This window comes from Gopherus flavomarginatus, chromosome 7, assembly GCF_025201925.1.
Source record: "Gopherus flavomarginatus isolate rGopFla2 chromosome 7, rGopFla2.mat.asm, whole genome shotgun sequence".
Lineage (NCBI taxonomy): Eukaryota > Metazoa > Chordata > Testudines > Testudinidae > Gopherus > Gopherus flavomarginatus.
In genome coordinates, this window is record NC_066623.1 from 79474954 (window position 1) to 79496502 (window position 21549).

Below are 21549 nucleotides of genomic sequence, written 5' to 3' on the forward strand. Positions count from 1 at the left end.
TATAAAACTACAGGAGAAACTATTAGAATTTCTCTGTTTGTCAGCCATAATAACAAATATCAATTCTAATTCCAAGGTAAAACTAATAATTTCAGTACTAATATGTGCCAGCTATGGCAAATGCTTTTTTTTTTTGTAAATGAGGAACCCAGGGAATGTTCATTAGTTCTCTAATTATTTTCACATTTTTATTAATTTTGTAAGCTAAACAAATAAATATATTATGCTTTCACAGTTCCTCTGCTGCTCTAAGAAATAGCACATTCACAAATTCTCCAAACAGCAGTACTCTGACCTAAAACAAATTTCTTGCCTGTTAACTGTTTTCTGAGACATAGTGGTTTGTCCTGTCTCCCCTGTCAGTCAAGTAGGAGGGAATCAACCCAGATGCAAAGACTTTTGGCTCTGGAACCTCCTCCTTAGGATCCAAATGCATCTGCTTTCCCATTCAGCACTTCCAAAGCTGAAAAATATGAGGATTATCCTGCCTTACTGACAAAACCTTTGCTTAGGCATACACTCTTATGGGGACAATTTGGGAGGTGTTAGCATTGCCGTGCCTCAGAAAACAGGTTTTTCCAAAGTGTGGCTATGATCAGTGTATTCTTAGTCTGCCTAGAGTATCCTAACCAGGGTGCAGGGCAGAAGTGAGCATTAGAACAAAATATCCAGGGTGAAAGAAGGGAGAGAGACTGGCATGGAATAGAGGAGGAAGGAGCCAATGGATGAACTGCTCAAGCCTGCCCAATGTTGCATTGGAAGGTTTGCACCCAAAACTCAGTATCCCAAAAGGTATGAGAGCTAATGCAGAGACATCAAGCAACATTCATTCCAGAGATGCGCATGAAAGGCTACATAGTCACTCTGCAGCTTGTCCATAGAATCTCTTTTGTCAGCACATACACCGCAACTGTTCTAATGAGATGGGCAGAGAAAACTGGCAAAGGGACAGGCCAAACTGCAAAGAAGAGAGTCCAATGGAAGTAACAAATATCATGACTGAGGAGAAAGTCTGGGGCAGGTATGGGTAACTGTCTTTTCATACTGAAAAATAATCTTTCCAACCTTCAGGCAGAGTAAAAGCTGCCTCCCAGGACAAGCAAAGGATGGAAATGAAATCTAAAGGCTTGAAGGAGCACAGGATAGTAGCACTGTCCCAAGTTGAAGGTTACTATTCATTATGATGTGGATACCCAGTGTAGAAGTTGATGTAATTAACTTCAGCAGGCCATAGTCTCTTTCTGCCTTCTTTAATGCTATCAGAAAAAAAGTGGGCAATGCAAAGAAATCAACCCTGCCCAACATGACTGTGAACTCCCCCTAATATTAAGGCTTTTGGATCTCTACACAGGCTGTAATGCTTGTCCTAGCTGATGGTTTGCAATGGATGCAGAGTGAGAGATTGTTGGTCAAACTGTCCAATTAACTATCTCCTGGGAACACCCCATCGTGGATTAGTCATTCTCCTGGGATGATCTGCTTACAGATATGTGCACTCTGGGATGTAAAACACTCTCAGGAGAGGATTTTCCCATAAGGGAGCTGCATTTACAGCACCCTGGCTATTCCCAAATGCCGCTATCACAATGTTGTTTATTCCAATGAGGACAAAAATGTCTAGTCAGGACTTCTGCGGGGACAGTACTGCCAGGCAGACAGACTTTAACACTAGGATGCTGATGTAGAGGCTCTGATGTTTGTTCAACCAATGTCCCTTAATTGACCCACACTGTATTATGTGTTCTTATTCACCAAGCAGAGTAAAAATTTTCCTAGTTGTCTCCCACCAATGGGAGACTGTCAGAGAAACTGTTAGAAGGGCCTTGAATGGAACAGAACGTGCAGTAACAGGCCCTGGCATGACATTTGCATGTCCACATGCCAGGTGCTTAATTATTAAAGAAGTTCATTGCCCTTTTCCAGAATAGCAGTCAGGATCTTAAGGTTTAGAAACATCTCCAAAGAGGGAAAAACCTTGCCTTACTTTGTGTATCAGTCTCCATTCCTAGATGAGTCAATATTTTGACAGAAAGAAGATAGTTCTTCTGTATTCATGAGTTGTAATTCCTTGAACGCTTCTACGGTAAGGACAACTATTCTCTCCACTAGCATGTAAGCCTTTCCTAAGGTGCAACAATTTCCAGGGAAAGGACACAACCCCTCAACCCTTAATATTGCTGTTTTGGGGAGCTAGCTGCAGGAGGAAACTGGAGAGGAGTCCCCAAAATGAAAGAAATCTTCTATTCGAGATTGGGCACATCTTGTCTAATTAATACGGGAGCCAGGAGGGGGGAAAAAAAAGGATTCTGTGTGAGAGGGCAGCCATCCTAAGGAAAATTATTCTTGCTTTTATTTATTTTTTAAATAAGCTTTTTTCACTCTGTAACTCATTTGTTATGTTCTCAACTAGCAGCAGAAAGACAAATTGTAGCCCTCAAAGAGTTAATGCAGTGACTGCAAAATCTATTACATACAAAGCAGATTCTCTCTTCAAAGGTCACTCAATACACCAGTATAAGCAACCCTTATGGTCTTACCGTTAATACTTCACTGTAGAGAATATATTCATGTAGAACAGGCAGCAAATTTTCTGATAGTCCTGCCATTCGATTCTCAGTAGCTTTGCAGCACTTGTCAATGCAGCTGGCAACACCTTTTAGTGAATCTACTAGATCTTCTTCTGATGCACACCACAGAGTATGGATTGGACCATATTCCTTCATTTCACAATAATACCCTTAATAAGAAGATTAGTGCATATTAGTACACAGGTCAATGATAGATGCAAAGCACAGAAACTGAGGCTAGTTTCAAAATCTGGCCAAATTATCCTCAAAAAGAAGGAGATATTACAGTAACAAAGCTTTCTTCTTCTTTTGTTGTTATTTTTGGTCAGTTAAAATATCTCAAAAACTTTTACTCATTAAGCTATTACCAACATATTGCTAAAAAAATCAGTGAACAATGACCTTTTTGAAAGAGCTGCACATGCACAATAGGTTCAGTGGGTGCGCTTAAGTTCATTCCAGTTCTGGAGTATCACTTTATTACTACCATTCTAGAAGTATTTCTCTTTTTAAGTACAAGAAATATCTTCAGAAAACAATCATTAGCTCTATAGCTCAATAAAACTTTGTAAATGTGGCCATGGTGTTCTCTCAGAAAAAGTAAGGCCAGATACTGCCACTTTTATAGAACTTTACTCTGGAGCAGTCTAATTAATTTCAATAAGGTACTAAAGATGAGCAAGGCAGAATATGGCCATACACTGTGTGTTCACGTTACCAATGTTCATGTGTTATGGGCCAAGGTAAACTGAAGTGGCTATGATGTTGGATCAAGTCCACACTGCTCTAATGTCACTTTCTAATTTGATTCTGACTGCTGAGGTTTTCCACAGTCCCTCCACTTTTTTTGCCATCTACAACTTGGTCACAGCTGATTTTAAACCAAAGAAACATCCAACAAAGAGACACGTAAAGCAGTGTGTGTAGAGAATGATGCTTGTATTGAGTTTAGTTAGTCAAAAAAGCCTCTGGAAACTTAATGGAAAATCCCAGATCAGGCTACAACTAGTAGGAAGCATCACTCACTGCTTGACAAATGGTTCACTGCTGAGACAAAATCAGATTTGCACATGACAAGTGTTCTGCAGATGACTGGGAAAAGCGAGACGTAAGCAACATCTGGCAGCACTTGAGAATGAATAAAACTCCATGAGGCTTTACCACCAGCATTTTGGTGCTAGTGCTTTAAATGTAAACCCAGGAACTTCCCCACTATATGCCAACTACGCCTCGTGGAATGAACTGCTAAGACAAAAAAAAATCCCTTTGATCAATATGTATTTCCTTTACGCAAGGAACATACAATCTAGTCAGGACATGCAGAGATCTGGAATGACAGAATAAGCGAAAGGAAACAAAGCCTTAGTTATAATGGAACACAGTGCAGCATTTCAAAGTATTTTTACATGCAAGAGAAAACCCTAACATATTGACCAGTGGGATTTTTAAAACATAGGGTCAGCGTAAGATCAGATTCAAGCTCAGAAAGTATATAATTTAAAGATTCAAGTAAGCATGCAAGCTGCTGTTCCATTCAGAACAAAAAACTTTTCTTCTTGAAAATCAAGGAAAATTCTAACGAGAGCATGAAGTTCAAACAAACCCATCTGACAGATGTTATGACCAACAACAAAGGTAATACTTTTTTAAATTCTCTTTCATGTGACATCGAATAAAGATGCAGAATCAACCAAAAGAATGGATGTGATAGTGTTACATGTTCAGATTTAACAAGGCGAAGGACAAATATAATTCCGTTGTGGGGGGAAGGAAAAGTAACTTTCCCACAACTTATTTCACTGTGTTCAATTTTTGATATTTTTATTTGCCTAATTACTTATGGAATTTTTTACGATGTGTCAGGTTACATGACTGATAAGGTAAAGAAATATCTAACCCAATCATATTACTATCATCATCTGTGGCAACAAGCAATTCCTTATGAGTTACAAATATTTTTCAATGGACCATTATTTCATAAATCACACAAAAATCTGCAGTAACAAATATTCCTCATCAATCATAGAGCATATTTAGATTGTAAGCACTCTTCATCAATTACACCATATTGTTCATTACAACACATATCTATAGTAACAGACATCCTTTGATAGTCATCAGGGATCCCTTCCTGAACATCTCAATATTTCTTTGTTGATTCTATACACTCCACTATTTGGATATAAACACAGACTAAGGTTCAAACTAAGTACAAAGAACTTCTCAGTTTGATAGGTACAGAACACTATATTTGTAGAAACCAAAAACTTTATATACAAAAGGGATTCTGGTTAACATGTAAGAATTTGTAGGGGGTTGAATATCTACAAACAACTGGGATTCAGAATGTGATTGTCATTATGCCAGCAGGAAATAAGTGTTTATATTTCACTTTAAGTAGTAGTCATCTGTACACAACAAAAAGTGTTCATACTGTTCTTCCAATTAGTATGGTGAAAAGCCAGCCAAACTTCTAGGTTTTCTTAGTTTTCAGTTTCTTGTCAGCATAGCTAAACTACCCTCCCTATTAATACATTATTTACGCTGACTCTGTCCAAGGAAGTTCCAGGTGTGACTCAGTAACAAGCAAAAGAAAGGTGAGGTTATCAGCAAGTTATTTTCCTTCTCCTCTCTTGAGAGATGAGCATGCTACCTCTGCAGGCATCCTAACAACTTCAAACCAATGAGGAAAGCTGCCAGATATGGATCCCCACACAGCTGGACACTGATCTGCCAGTAGGCCGAGGATTAGCTGTTGAAGGAAAAGAGTAAAACAGTTTCTTTTTCTCCATTTCTCTTGCTAGAAAGCAGCATTTTGTGCGGAACAGTGAAAGCGAACTAACTTTTCACAGTAATTCACTTGTTCAATATATTACTTTCTGAAGTCAATAAAAACAAGCTTGTGTTCATTATTTCTACTTACCCCTTTCTTCCTTGTAAATTCTTTGGGATATTTTGTCTAGCAAGTTTATTTTCTGATTAAATGTTTCCATATAGTCATTTATATCTGTAAACATATCAGGACGATTTTTAACTCCTCCTCCTCTTACTGAGGATGCTACAGCTCTTACAGTTTGTCCCATTCTGCTAAACAAGCCAGGACCCTGCTTCTTGTGAGATGAAAGTTCCTACAAGAAGAACATACCCTTGTGAATATTTTAATGTTTTCTACCCATGGTTTACAATTAAAGCAAAACAAATTAAAACAATAAAACTACACAGGCATTTATAAAACAAAATACTTTAGGTTTTCATTTGATGTCTAGATCTTATTGTAAAGTTATTAAATATGCAGCTATTAGACTCTTCCCCCCTCCGCCCCTTTACCAATTTCTCTTTTTATATTGTGATTGAAGGCTGTATGGTCAAGGATAACCATTCTGTGCCATAGGCTAGTCATGCTCTACTGAAATAGGGAGCATGCAGGGAGACTAGGAAGGGAAGGATTAAGACAATACAAACCTCTTCCCCTTTCAGTCTTAAAGCAAAGTCAGCCAGTATGCAGACTTTTGGGCAAGACAACAGAGGGAAGCATGCGCAAAGAAAAGTCATCCATTGGGGAAAATTATGTTGTTACTGTGGAAAACAGCCCCTCTCTCTTTCCTTTTTTACCTTTCCTCCACTTCTATGAACTGCTAGTGGTACATTTGGTTAAGTTCAGAGCTATGCTCTTTGGAGGACAAAATTCTTGCTTTCTTTTCCAGCAGATACATTCTGCACAGCTTACAGTGGGAAATTAAATGGTGGTCTATTGGCTGCATTGTCAATGAATAGATTATTACTATTATTTTTAAAGAATATGGGCAAAAAGGGAGAGAAATATCAAAACAAAAATAATTTAAAATCGTAAGAATTATATAATCCTGGGCATTTATATGGATAGCAAGAACAGCCAGGATTAGAAGAGTGAGAATAAGAGTTTTGGAAGGGATAACAACCCTCACGCTTCAGAGCATAAGACAAATTCTGATGGGTATCAGAAAGAAATGTTTCTTATTGGCAAGTTATTCAATCGTACTGCAGGATTCCTTGCACCTTCCTATGACACTTCTATCACTAGCCATGGTTGGTAAGAAGATATTGAACTATGCAGGCCCCTAGTAAGGCAGTTCATAACTTCTTATAACTATAAATCAGATGATTTTTTTTTTTTTTTTTACCCAGGCTTGTGCTGTAAGAAATATTTTGAAGTCTTCATTAAAAGTCAAAGTTGGATGCTCAGCAATTCGGTTCAAAAATTTATGCAATGCTTTCCTTCGAGTCTCAATGAATTCATCACTGAATCGTTCCACCATTCCTTTCATTATAAATTTTTCAGGCAATGGCTGAGGGAAAAATAAATAAACAAAACATTGTATAATTTTGCATATTACAATAGTTCCACTACCCATGAGATGGTAGACACATTCTTGTACAATTCACCGCACAAAAAACCAAAAACTATAAAATTAACACAGTAAACAGTGTTTCAATTTGATTCTAGCAATGCATCAGAATAGATATAAAATCAAGAGAAAGGAAAGGAAGGGAGAGTAAGTTAAGGAAAAGAGAAATGCCCTTATTTTTCTCTGAATTTTGCACATACACATAAAAGATTAATCAAACTACATTAGCTTCTTAATGGTTGTTAGACCCCAGAATCCTGAAAGAGATTTCTCCAATGCTCACTACAGATAAATTTAAAACAAAATGTAGCACAGAATCTAGCGAACCTACAGGAATAATCAGTGTTGGATGTGCTTCTTCAAGTCTGCTCTTCAACCAAAGGAAATCTTGATATCGTCTTCGAACTTCATATTCACTGGAGTCAAACTCACCGCGAGATGTCTGAAAATCATAACCACAAAATTAAGATGGAAAATCTAAAAGTATGTCTGCACTGCAGCTGGGAGATGTGATTCCCAGCTCGGGTACACAGATATACACTAGCTCTGCTCCAGCTAGCATATCAAAAACAGCAGCGTAGCTGGGTAGCACAGGAGCTGGGACTAGCTTGAGTACCAACCTACCCAGGCTCCCTGGATACATACTTTGGGAGCGAGCGCGAGCCACCGCTTGTGCTACCTCAGCTACCTAGCTATTTTGAGCATACTTGCTCGAGCAGCATTAGCGCATGACTGGCTACCTGAGCTGGGAATCAGACCTCCAATCTGCAGTGTAGACATATACCCTAAGGGGAGTACACCTCTACCCCAATATAACACGGGTTTGCATACAACGCCGTAAAGCAGCACTCCAGCGGATCAGCGCAGATAGGGGTCAGGGCAGTCAGGGGACAGGGAGTAGGGGGGTTGGGCAGGGGGTGGGGGACTGGGGGTGATTAGGGATGGGGGTCTCTGGAGGGAGTGGTCAGGGGACAAGGAGCAGGGGGGCCAAAGCAAGTTCGATATAACGTGGTCTCACCTATAGCGCGTTAAGATTTTTTTGGCTCCAGAGGACCGCGTTATATTGGGGTAGACGTGTACTAAAAATATGTAACAGTGTAGACTGACCATTTTGGAATAAAAATGAGATCCCTGAGGGAAAAAAGTTAATGTCATTCAGCACTTACCAATTACAATTTTTTTTAGTAAAGTGATCTAACCTAGTAAGAGATGAAACAACGTGAACTTCTACTGTGAGAAAAGAGCAAGTGTCAAACTGTGCATAAGAAGTGTCTTATAAGAATTGATCTAGTACAATTTTTTCCAAGGGTTCCAATCATTATTTAGATGTGAGATTTTCCTTCCAGTTAAGATGGATGTGTTCTGAATTTGGGTTGGTCTCTTTAAAGTGATGACAAATTTGAGTTTAAGGAATGCTCATATTGCGGCATTTGAATAAACTGGAAATAACTGAAGCATGTTCCTGATATCAGCTGCTATCAGCCACCTAGCCACATGTTTCAGCCATAAAAACCCGACCATTTCATATAGACCATGGGTGCACTGCCATTTCATATAGACTACGGCCCACAGTCCGTACACAGCCCACCAGAGCATTTCCTAAGGCCCACAGCCTTCTTCACCACAATATACTAATGGCCAATTCATTAGTGTTTTAACATCATGTTTACACCATTTTAGTTTACATAGGTGTGTAATTAGACAATACGGTACATAGAAACAACCTATCTAAATACTTACAAAACAAGCTGAACTTAAAATATAAATCAATACAGGTGACTTTAAATCTTATTAAAATATGTAGAATTTGTTTGGTCCACACAACGTTGTTCTTAGATTTATGTGGCTCTCCTGTGTAATAAGTTTGGGCACCACTGAAACTACATATACATCAGGATTTAATGGTTTGCATTACCAGTCACCAACTTTAGTTTTGTACCCACCCGGAGAACCTTAAACTTTAGCAAAACTGCATGCCTATTACAGTGCTGCCAACTCTAATGATTTTATCATGTCTCATGATATTGGTGTGGTTTTTGTTTGCTTGGGTTTTTAATGGAAGGAAACTAAAACAAGCCCCAGCTCCTGGAGCCAAGTAATTACAATCGTATATCAGTTTTCATTAAAAAATGTTCCTAGCCATTGTGGTTGAAATGAAAAGCTTTAGAACATGATTCCAGTGAATTTTAAAGGCTCAGGAATTAGAATGCAAATAAAAAGAACCTCCTCACCCAATTTTATTTAATCTTGTAATTTTTGAGCAAACCTCTGATTAACTGAGACCTGACTCATTATTTTTGAATGCTTAGGGTTGACAACAGAGCTGTTATAGCATCATGAATTTATACTTCAAATTAATCATGGATAGAAGAGAAGGCAGAAAACATCCCCTCCACACATTCTCTCATCTTCTGACAAAAATCTTATCCCTCCCGCATAAACAAAGGGAACATTCTTCATTTGAAAATTTGTTGTAAGAGAACCTTCAGCAAAAAAGAAGTAAAATAAATGAATATAGCAGGTCTCAAAATGTAGGCTGTGAAGTTAGGGTTGCTAGGTGTCTGGTTTTCAACCAGAAAGCCCAGTCAGAAAGGGATCCTGGCAGCTCCGGTCAGCACTACTGACTGGGCTGTTTGAAGTCCGATCAGCGGTGCAGCATGGTTTAGACAGGCTCCTTGCCTGCCCTGGCTCTGCACAACCCCTGGAAGCAGTCTGCATTTCCCTCCAACTCCCAGGCACATGTGCGGCCACAGGGGCTCTGCACGCTGCCCATGCCCTGACTGCCGGCTCCGCAGCTCCCACTGGCCGGGAATCATGGCCAATGGGTGCTGGGAGCAGTGCCTGCAGACAGGGGCATCATGCAGAGCCGCCAGGACTCAGAGAGAAATGATGGCCACTTCCAGGGCCCACCTGAGGTAAGTGCCGCCCAGAGCCTGCACCCTGAACCCCCTCCCACACCCCACCCCTACCCAGCCCTGAACCCTCTTCTGCACCCAAACTCCCTTCCAGAGCACACACCTCTCCTGCACTCCGAACCCCTCAGCCCCATCCCCACATCAGAGCCCAGACCCCCAGCTGCAGCCCTCACCCCCTCACATTCCAACCCCATGCCCCAGCCCAGAGGCCCCCCTGCACCCTGAACTCTCATTTCTGGCCCCATACCAGAGCCCGCACCTCCCACCCAGAGCCAGTACCCCCTCTCCCAGCCCACAGACTCATCCCACACTCCGAAACCCTCATTTCTGGTCCCATCCCAGAGCCCATATCCCCAGCCAGAGCCCTCCTGCACCCCAATCCTCTGCCCAGTGAAAATGAATGAAAGTGAGGGAGAGCAAGTGACAGAGAGAGAGGTGATTGAGTGAGCATAGGCGGGGACTCTGAGAAGGGGCAGGGCCTCAGGAAGGGGCAGGGCAAGAAGTGGGGCAAGGGCGTTCGGCTTTCTGCAAATTGGAACGTCGGCAACCCTATGTGCAGTATTTGCTGATAATCCCCACGGAACTGGCTGGTCTCATAATACTGGCTTTCCTCCTCTCCAGCTGAGAAACTGAATTCAAAGACAGCTGAAAACACATGAAATGTTTTCCTAATATTACCTTTTCATTCAAGAAATTGCTGTAGTTGTAACCAAAATGTTATTAACTGTGAATCTGAGGAGAACTTTTCTTTGTGCTAGCAAACAGTCCAATTACAGGAAAGTAGAATTGAAAGGCGGTGTGAAGAGCAAGGTATCACACATTGACAACCAAGCATAATGACCACTTCTCTATGGCCTCCCCATGCTCCACAAATACTTATGCCAATATAGTACTTTCCAACTGCATCAGCCTTCCTCTTGTTTCATGTTCTTGTGAAGGGACACAACAGCAAATGCAAATTTCACACAAAAGTCTCCTTTTGCAATCATTAAAATAATTTCAGCTAGTCCTTTAATGATCTCTACAGCACTCAGTCATGCAAATATTTCCATGAGTAACCTTAAAAGTATTTTTCAGAATCTAGCTGCTAGTTGAAAATAATTTGACTAAGCTGTTAACTCACTGCAAAATCAGAATATAATTTTGAAATGTTAGAAAGGTTATTATTTGAAATCCTTTAAAACACTAACACCTGTAAAGTTTTACTTTACACTTAAACTATCAATACTATTAACAAACACTTACCTTTGTAACAACTCTATAGGTAATGAAAGTCTCAATGGCAGTGATGTGACTTTCAGGATCATCAACAGTAATGAAGAGATCCCTTAATTCTGGCTCATCTTCAAACTTGTACTGGTTTAGCATAGAAGAGGGAGATGTTGGTATCAAAGGACTGAACGAATTTGCCTCAGTCAGTGATGTATTCTATAGATAAATAAGACATTTGAAGAAATTCTTATTAACATATAAGGGTGGAGGATTCAGACATCAGAACAATAGCTCTGAAGCAGTGGTGCGCAACTGGCAGCCCGCACAATGCCCATCAGAGTAATCCACTGGCAGGCCGCGAGATAGTTTGTTTACATTGCCCAGCTACCCGCAGCTCCCAGCGGCCGCGGTTCACTGTTCCCAGCCAATGTGGTTGCCCACCACTGCTCTGAAGTGAACAATTAAGATGGTAAAAGAAAGGGCAGATAAACCTGCGAAAATATACCACAAACACCCTTGCCATTCTCTTATCCTTTTCAGTGGTTAATTCAATGAGTAGTTAAAAAAAAACAAACAAGAACAAGATTGATGAGAGAAAAGCAGAACACTACATTTGACAACAACATTATTAGCTGAAAACAGAAGTCACCTACAAATGCCCAAACTAGTTAAACCAAGCACTCACTGTACTGTACAGGACACTTACCAACCTTATTAAAGTTGTTAGCAGCAGTTACCCAGGATTTGAAATCTAAATGCTCTCTTGCAACCTCACCAAGATAGCTACCCTCTTTTCCTTTCAGATGTTTTATGAAATGATTATATCCCCTTGTAATTTATTTAAAGATGTTTATTATTAAAGACCTTCAGTACAGTTTTTAACTGAAGAATCCTTGACGATGAAGGATCAGCAGTATAAGAACTATGTATGTTCTTTTTTAAACCCAGTGGTACTAAGGTTATGAATTACATTTATATATACCACAGGAGAGAAAAACAGATCTCTCTGGTATGACGATAGTAGCTATTAAAAATAAGCATGTAGCTATGCTATGGTATATAACAATTTAGGACAAAGATGGAAGGCCACTATGCCCTAAAAAAAATTCTCTCCAATTTTAGTTAGAAAGTTTTATTATTCAGAAAAATTTAAGGCAGAAAATCAGGACCTTTTTTTCCTTATGCTTGCCAAAGGAAAAAAGGGGGGAAAAAAAGGGCCATGGGTGTTTACCAGGTCAGAGACTGTCAGCTGGGACCTTAGTTTTAAGCCCCATCTGAAAGACAGCACCTCTACTCATAAAATGACCTCCAGCACAATACTGGGGTATTAGTTTAATAAAAGGAGCACACCTACTAAATATTCCTTCCATCAAATTACGAGCCACACGAGACCATGCTTATGTTAAGAGACCTTAGCCTCATTCAATGCTCAAGCAAACCATTAAGGTTTATGGGGTTCTTATAGCAAAGGGAAAGCATCTAGTCCATATTTTTGAAGTTAGATATACATTGAGCAGCTTTCTTCAGTAAGTGAGAAGGGTATAAAAATCACAATTTACCACTTCCATTGTCCGGCTATGCTGGAAGATGACAGGAGACAACAAGATGTGGATTAATTAGGCCACAACTTTATTCTTAAATGTCAAGGAGTAACCAGCAGATAGAAGCATACAGTTCAGGTAATTCTAGAATCATTTATATCTGCCAGCCCTCCTCCTTTATTCATCCTAGTCCCCAGCCTACCCGCTACTGGGACCTCGCCACTCCCACCCCTCAAATGAGGGTTAAGGGGGGTTATAAAGAGGGGGATTAGTTCCCTGCTATACCAATCATAGGAGCCTTTCCTTTAAAGAATACCTCCCTTAAATTCTTTCCCAGTTTATTCTATCTGATCACTTTATCCTTTCCCTGTGGAAAACCTGCACTAGACAGCCACCACAAGGAAGTGCCAGCAATTAGCTTGGCAGCCTCCCTCCCCATGCATCAATAATACTTTCTTTGATATCAGCCAAAAACGTGTCATCTCCCAAGTCTGACAAGTGGACCCCATCCTCCTGCTGCAGCAAGTCATTCCGGCCATCCAGTCCATAAAAGGGGCCACACACCTTTTCCTAAAAGCCGAAAACGTCCCCCACCACTTAATGTGCATTGCCATCGCCATCAGCGGGAAGAAAAAATTTCTCACAATGGGTAAGTCATAGTTGATAGATTTAACAAGCTGCAGCATCTTAAAGTTGCCAGGCTTTGATTTTACAGGCACAATAATATCAGAATCGGATAAACAAAAATCAAATAAACTGGCTAATCACAGTCCTACAAGGGTCTCACCACAAAGCTAGATTCTTCCTCCCTCAGCTTGAGGCAGCTGGCAGCTTTATTCACATTCTCTAGGGACAGTCCAGCACAAATCATAAATTTGTTCTTGATAGCTATAAGCTCAATCCAACTCAGAGGATCAGTATTTTCCCCTCCTTAGGAACCTCTCTCTCCCTCTTCAGGACAGGAACCATATTTGATGGATTGGTATATGTCTGTATCAAACTGGAACTTTCAAATTCTCATTTTGAGTATATAACTGTAGCTGCCTAGAGCCATCAAGGGCAGCTTATTGTAACACTGGACACCTCCCTGAAAAGCTAACATAAGAGTCATCAACTGTGACAGTCTTCCAAGTAAAGGGTCCAGCATACAACAGTTCTGCTATAGAGACAAGCAAGTTTTCCCAATTTGAACTCCAGAGTGGCAGGGACTTACTAACCACCCAACGGGAGTTCTGCTGTTGATCAGTTCATCACCTGGCAGAGAGGGCAGAAAACTTGTTTAAGATCAGGATCTGCTCTCAGCTCCCTCTCCCTTCAAGCCAACCATCCCCAGGTAGCAAAAGGCCTGCAGAAGGCAGAGATACCTACCTCATGACACAATGAGTTGCTTAGGCCTCACCAGAAGGGGTGAACACAGAGGCGGGGAAAGATAACATATACGTTTTTGTTTTTTCCTAAAGATCTGTAACTCTTGTATACTTTAGGAGTAAATGTTACTGTGATTAAGAAACTCCTGTTGCAAAGCCCGTGTTCCTTGCTTTAACTGCCACCTGGTTCCTGAAGGGTTAATCTGTAAACCAGAGCATCCACAGCTAGGTGTGAGGGGAGCATGCATAAGTGACTGGGGAGGGATGGGAAGTCCCAGCACTGGATTTGGGGCCCAGGACGGCTGCACTATGGAGGTCCCACATCCCAAGGAAGGATGACAGACAGCGACAGCACAACCAGCCTTAGAAACAGCGCCTGGAGTCTGCCCAGAGCCAGCTAGCTTGGAAGCACGTGGGATCCAAAGGTTGGGTCCAATTACAACAGACTGGTGATAGTCCACTAGAGGGACTCAGCCAAGTATGAGTTTAAGCGTGTGTCCAGTAGAATGATTTTACTGACTACCTAGTCTCTCTCCAGATACTTCTACTCCATTGAAGAGCTTATTGCCTTCAAAAGCTTTTTATTTACTCTGGCACCTAATCAGCATTGGTTGAAAGTGTGGGGGAAGAAGTAAGAGTTGTGCTTTGATAGTTGCATAACTCCATTTGGCTAAGTATAGTAACTTACATGCAGAATGAAAGCCATTTCAAAATGTGCTAGATCAGGACACTAGCACAAAATGGCCTTGTGCTGACACAATACAAGCCTTCTGGGGAGGGAAGATGAGCACATCACCACAGAAAGGATTTGAGTAACCATGTAGTTGAGAGGGATGTTCAGTTTGTGGGCCTAAAATTGGACCAGCCAGCTGTGTTTTGGTTGGCAAGTTACATTGTCATCACAGCCTACTTATAAAAGAACATTGGCAGACTACTCAAGTATGCAACAATTCTGCTGTAGGAATCTAGAAGGAATATTACACATGTGAAAACTCTGTTGTTGACTCATAGGAAAATAAGAAGGGTGAAGGGAAGACAAAGTTATCCATGATTATGAAACAAACAGTATCTTAGATTTATTATTGCAGGGTAGTTTTAATGTTAAAGGCATTGTCAATTTTGGTATGCAAACATATCCTCCTTCAAAATTTGTAGTTTTCTTATTTCATCCTCCTAATGCTTTTTGTTTCAGCTGATTAGCTAAAGTCTTTTTAAAGTCATGTTCTGCCATTACCCAAATATTACAACATGTTGGGACACATAGCAGATGTGCTTACAGCAGGAGCTGCAATCAGAGTCATGCATCTGGAGCTTGCAGTCTGCCTCGCGCTACATGCTTGCAGATGTGGAGGAAAAAGAAGCTGCCATTAGAGGCCTCTGCAGATTAAGTGCTTGGGACTAGAGCAGCAAGAAAGAAACCATTGTCAGTGGCCTGACCAACTGTTCTACTAAAAAGGAGTGCTAGTGACAGGCTACTCAAATACCTGGTTTTGTCCATATCAGATGTTTTGGAGATCTGGAAGTTCTCAGTAGCCAGGTATAAGATTTATATAGAACATATGGGAAACAAGTTCAGGAAGATATTGGCAATAAGGAGAAAAATGCAGGTAAACCAGTACTGGGGAGGTTGGGGGCAGGTTTCACAAGGAAAAGTAAACATCGGCCTGGGCCTTTATGGTTTTAAGGGTGTGACGTTATCTGATTAAAATATGACCACATAGATCATTGTTGCAACCACTGTTCTATATTTGCAACAAATCTTGTACAAAATGTGGCATGCAAGATGTCTGTGGAAAGGTTATGATGTGCTGAATATAATTATGCTATTTGTACACATGTATCTTTGTTGCATTTGAAGTTATGAGAATTGGCTCTATATTTGTATTTCAAATGTTTAGGGTAACACCCACAAGGCAGTTAGTCAGCACATTTTGGAGGGGCTATTCAAACTGAGTAACCCATCCAAAGGATACATAACTCACAATGGACCATGGGAGTCGCCCATCTATATTGAGTGGACGTTGCATTTGAAATATAGGTAATGGCTTCCTGCAATGATTAAGTGAAATCAGGCATGCACAGGTAATTTGCCCATGTGACTCCAAACTCCCATCTTGTCATCTGTAATTTTCCATTAGTTGTGCTGAGGGCTTTATTCGAAACAACGGGTTTCCTTCCACATGGCAGAAGATATAAAAGGCCCTGGAAACCCCTCCATTTTGCCTCTTTTCTGCTCTCATCTCTAAGTCTATTGTTTTTGGTAATACAAGGACTGGAATGAAAGGAAACTGCCTTTATGACTTCTTGTTAGCCACTGTGGTGAACCAGAAGTTTATTTTTGTTTCTGATTTGGTATATCCTATGGGGGTGTATCTGCCCTACTTCTCAGCAGTATGTCCTGAATTTGGCATCCTCAGTTGTGACCCACTGAGGCACGGTTACAGTGGCAATTACTGAAGCCATAATTTTTGGTAAGAAGCGACGAGCACTAGTTTTTTTTCATGACATATGGGTAAGGGGCTGGTGTTTCTGGCCTTTAGGGGTGAAGAGAGAAGCAGTTGCTGATCCTGAAAGGGAGGGAAAAATCATTTCCTGTGCACTAAGTATATAAAAATAGAGCGTGAGAGAAAAGAGCATTTTAATACCCACATCGATGAAGATATAGCTATAAATGAAATACTGTTCTTTGTAGAGGAGTAAGAGAATGCATACAGGTTTTTCAAGCCTTTGCTTCAGTCTTCACGGCTGAGGATGTTAGGGAGACTTCCAAACCTGAGCCAGCTTTTGTAGGTGACAAATCTGAGGAACTGTCACAGATTGAAGTGTCACTAGAGGAGGTTTTGGAATTAATTGATAAACTTAACATTAACAAGTCACCAGGACCAGATGGCATTCACCCAAGAGTTCTGAAAGAACTCAAATGTGAAGTTGCGGAACTATTAACTAAGGTTTGTAACCTGCCCTTTAAATCGGCTTCGGTACCCAGTGACTGGAAGATGGCTAATGTAACGCCAATATTTAAAGAGGGCTCTAGAGGTGATCCCGGCAATTATAGACCGGTAAGTCTAACGTTGGTACCGGGCAAATTAGTCGAAACAATAGTTAAGAATAAAATTGTCAGAAACATAGAAAAACAAACTGTTAAGCAATAGTCAACATGGTTTCTGTAAAGGGAAATCATGTCTTACTAATCTATTAGAGTTCTTTGAAGGGGTCAACAAACATGTGGACAAGGTGGATCCAGTGGACATAGTGTACTTAGATTTCCAGAAAGCCTTTGATAAGGTCCCTCACCAAAGGCTCTTACGTAAATTAAGCTGTCATGGGATAAAAGGGAAGGTCCTTTCATGGATTGAGAACTGGTTAAAAGACAGGGAACAAAGGGTAGGAATTAACGGTAAATTCTCAGAATGGAGAGGGGTAACTAGTGGTGTTCCCCAAGGGTCAGTCCTAGGACCAATTCTATTCAATTTATTCATAAATGATCTGGAGAAAGGGGCAAACAGTGAGTTGGCAAAGTTTGCAGATGATACTAAACTACTCAAGATAGTTAAGACCAAAGCAGATTGTGAAGAACTTCAAAAAGATCTCACAAAACTAAGTGATTGGGCAACAAAATGGCAAACGAAATTTAATGTGGATAAATGTAAAGTAATGCACATTGGAAAAAATAACCCCAACTATACATACAATATGATGGGGGCTAATTTAGCTACAACGAGTCAGGAAAAAGATCTTGGCGTCATCGTGGATAGTTCTCTGAAGATGTCCACGCAGTGCGCAGAGGCGGTCAAAAAAGCAAACAGGATGTTAGGAATCATTAAAAAGGGGATAGAGAATAAGGCTGAGAATATATTATTGCTCTTATATAAATCCATGGTACGCCCACATCTCGAATACTGTGTACAGATGTGGTCTCCTCACCTCAAAAAAGATATTCTAGCACTAGAAAAGGTTCAGAAAAGGGCAACTAAAATGATTAGGGGTTTGGAGAGGGTCCCATATGAGGAAAGATTAAAGAGACTATAACTTTTCAGCTTGGAAAAGAGGAGACTAAGGGGGGATATGATAGAGGTATATAAAATCATGAGTGATGTGGAGAAAGTGGATAAGGAAAAGTTATTTACTTATTCCCATAATACAAGAACTAGGGGTCACCAAATGAAATTAATAGGTAGCAGGTTTAAAACAAATAAAAGGAAGTTCTTCTCCACACAGTGCACAGTCAACTTGTGGAACTCCTTACCTGAGGAGGTTGTGAAGGCTGGGACTATAACAGTGTTTAAAAGGGAACTGGATAAATTCATGGTGGCTAAGTCCATAAATGGCTATTAGCCAGGAAGGGTAAAGAATGGTGTCCCTAGCCTCTGTTCATCAGAGGATGGAGATGGATGGCAGGACAGAGATCACTTGATCATTGCCTGTTAGCTTCACTCCCTCTGGGGCACCTGGCATTGGCCACTGTCGGTAGATAGATACTGGGCTAGATGGACCTTTGGTCTGACCCAGTATGGCCGTTTTTATATGTGAATTAGTGATCATGCCACATTTTGCATCTGATCCACCCCAAGTAATCAAAGATAAACTGGAGAAGTTGCATAAACAGAAAATGAATTTACTTTGTATGTCAGTATGAAGCTTAGTCAACTTCAGAAATTGAGCTGAATGTAGCCAATTTGTAACTTTGCAATACTTTCTCTTTTTAATGTTTTCTTCTTTGTTGCTGTACAAACAGAAGATTAAGGCCCAGATCAGACTAATATATGTACCAGTGAAGACTCATATGTTCCAATAAATAGGGTTTGCACCGGTGGATCCATTTGTGCGAGTGGAGCTTAAATGGCATAAATGCTACGTAAAACACTGGTCACATCATGACTTGTTAGTTTCACTGATTATTCAGGTTTACTGATGATGTGAGGCTTGATATTCTTCTTATTTGTGAAGTTAACCTATATCTAACTTAAAGATGCATTTTCTCTCCAAAAGCCAAAGGCCTTGTCATTTCTTTGCCATATTTCCTCAAGGCTTATCTCACTACTTAGATTGTTAAAGTAGCACAATGATTATTGGTATTTTTTCAAGAATATAAATGTTTGTAGGTTATAGATATGGTGGTTTCTGTGTGGCATTCCATCAAGATTTTATTTGTTCACAGCTTTCTGCAGGAGGGGACACTAAGAAGAATACTGCTTCAAGTCAGTCCCTTTAAAAAGCCACCAAATTAACAAGCAATTTATGTTAAGAAAGAATTTAATGTCAGTAAGGAGAAGTTTTATGCATTCATAAAACTGATTAACATCACAGTAAAATGTATGCCTATTGATAAATTCAATGTCTATGCTAGTTAACTGCTCAGAGATGTCTCACTTTATTATTTCCTTATATTATAAACTGAGTGTGTGACATTTGAAAAACTATATTTTTTGTAAATAATTTTTACCAGGACATCCAATTCTAAAAACTCCTTGATGTTTCTTATTACAGTCATTTAACTTCATAGTTGTCACAGATAAAAGTTTTGCAAAAAATTTCAGAGGTAGATGTTTTTCTGAATTCCAAGTAAGAATCCTTAATTTCTTTGCATTTCCAACATATACCTTTCACAAAATCACCTCAAATAGACAAGGTTACGCAGTTTCACACTGTGTATTTACAAGAAGAGTATCAAACTCCTACAGAAAAATCTTGAACATATACGTAGGAACAGACCTTCAACAGGTTTAAATTGTCACAGATGCTCGATTGACTTCAGCAGATTTCTGGCAGCTTACGCCAGTTGAGGATCTGCCAAGAACTCAGGTGGAAAATTAACCTGTTGGGTTCAGTTTATAGATGACTGTTCCAATAACTGGTGAAGTGTAGTGCAAGTTTCAATACATAACAGTATTCCAGAACAGAAAGTCAGACCAAATAGATTTTCCAAGCTCTCTCAGATACTGTGGCTGACTGAGAGAGGATTTCTCCAAAGGGGTAGACCTGGCCAGGCACACTGAAGTTTTGAGGGGAGAACATGGTCAAGAATTTGAGCTGGTCCAATAACCAAAGTCCTGGCAGCTACGGTCAAAACTATGTTATCCCATTATAGCATGGGGCATCACGTGTATCATGAAATTCAAGAAAGCAGAGGATGAAGGGAAACTGAAGACAACACCTTGATTTGACTTTACCTTACAAGATGGAACAAGTTTCAGCACTCTTTTAACCATTGTAACAGAGGTTAACATAAAAAGGAACAGGTCCTGCACCTTGAATATTACACAGTGCCCAATCAGGCTGACAACACTAGGTGCTGGCCTTTGATTATTTCTCTCCAGATATTGGTCAAGGTTCCTATATTAAAGGGACTGAGTCATGGCATGATTAGTTGCACCCTGTTCGCTGATGCTCTCCAGTATGAACAAAAGGCCTCAGGCTCAGCTATGAGCAATTAAACACTTTCTGTTGGGAATTATGAGCACCTGGGTGGTAGTTACTGGGTTAATGATGTAATTGAAAAGAGGGAAGTGGAAACAAAGGGAAGCTTAGAAGGAAAGCTCAGAGGGTGAGCCTGGGCTGAGGAGTAAGGACTGTGGGGAAGCCCCATCTTGCTCTAAGCCTGCATTATACTGTGATATTTTGAAAGGAAAGAATAAATACACAAGTGGTGAAGATAACAACCTGGTGTGTGAGAGACCACATGAACTGGTCAAGCAGTCAAACAATGGGTAGTGACAGAGACTCCCTGTAACATGGACAATGTCAGGCTAAACATCCATGTGTTTTTTTTTTTACAAAATAAATGCTTTGTGTTTATATTCTGAGTAATACCTTTAGATTAAAGTAAACAATTAAAAAAATCTTATTTTTCACCATGTAGCTATTTGGCCTATTTTCATTGCCTAAACTCAATTAAATGAAAAATTAAGTCAATTTCACTTTTAAAGGCTCATGTACCAGCACAATAAAACATTGTTTAGGCTACAAATCCACAGAAGACTATATCTAAAGAAAAAAAAATCACAGCTACTTTGCATCTATTTATTTTTATTGGAAACATTTTATAGATTTTGGAACAGTAAGTTTTCAACAAGTTAAATCTGAAACCAAAATTTGCCTCATAACTACCCCTTTAACAGTAGGTATGTAACTACAAGGTATAATTCAGGACTAGCCAGTTAACAATACAGGTAGTCTGAGAGACTGAAAACAAGAAAGCAAGTTGTTTTGGGAATCACGTAAAAGGGCCTGATTCTGCAAAAGAACTGTGTGTGCACAACACTCACTGGCTACAGAAGAAGTTGAAAGTATTAAAAACCTTGCAGGAGACTTTCACTACCATAGAAAATCAGATCCCAAATCTGCATCTTAAGTAAACTGTCTTCCTCACCTATAAACAAAAGCAGTACAAATGTTCAAGACAGAAAAGGGATGCTATGCTTCCACACATAGTGTGAAATGTTTGTTTTGTTTATAGAAATAAGTTACCACTTTGGATACCTTTTAACAGGTGTTATATTTTCTCTTTGATATAATTAGGGAATACATTTCTGCCACTTGGATTCTTAATAATTATAAAGTTT

At 40.0% G+C, this 21549-nt stretch overlaps 1 protein-coding gene across 1 annotated transcript in view; it reads right to left on the minus strand.

The window, feature by feature from the left end:
• Positions 1-21549, minus strand: part of SNX7 (sorting nexin 7) — a 56361-nt gene that overhangs the window by 28995 nt on the left and 5817 nt on the right. The window contains exons 2-6 of the mRNA XM_050960977.1: positions 11113-11295; positions 7284-7394; positions 6728-6892; positions 5491-5695; positions 2538-2737 (exon numbers count right to left, since the gene is read on the minus strand). Coding sequence (XP_050816934.1) covers positions 2538-2737; positions 5491-5695; positions 6728-6892; positions 7284-7394; positions 11113-11295 — 864 coding nt within the window. The remainder of the gene's footprint in view (positions 1-2537; positions 2738-5490; positions 5696-6727; positions 6893-7283; positions 7395-11112; positions 11296-21549) is intronic.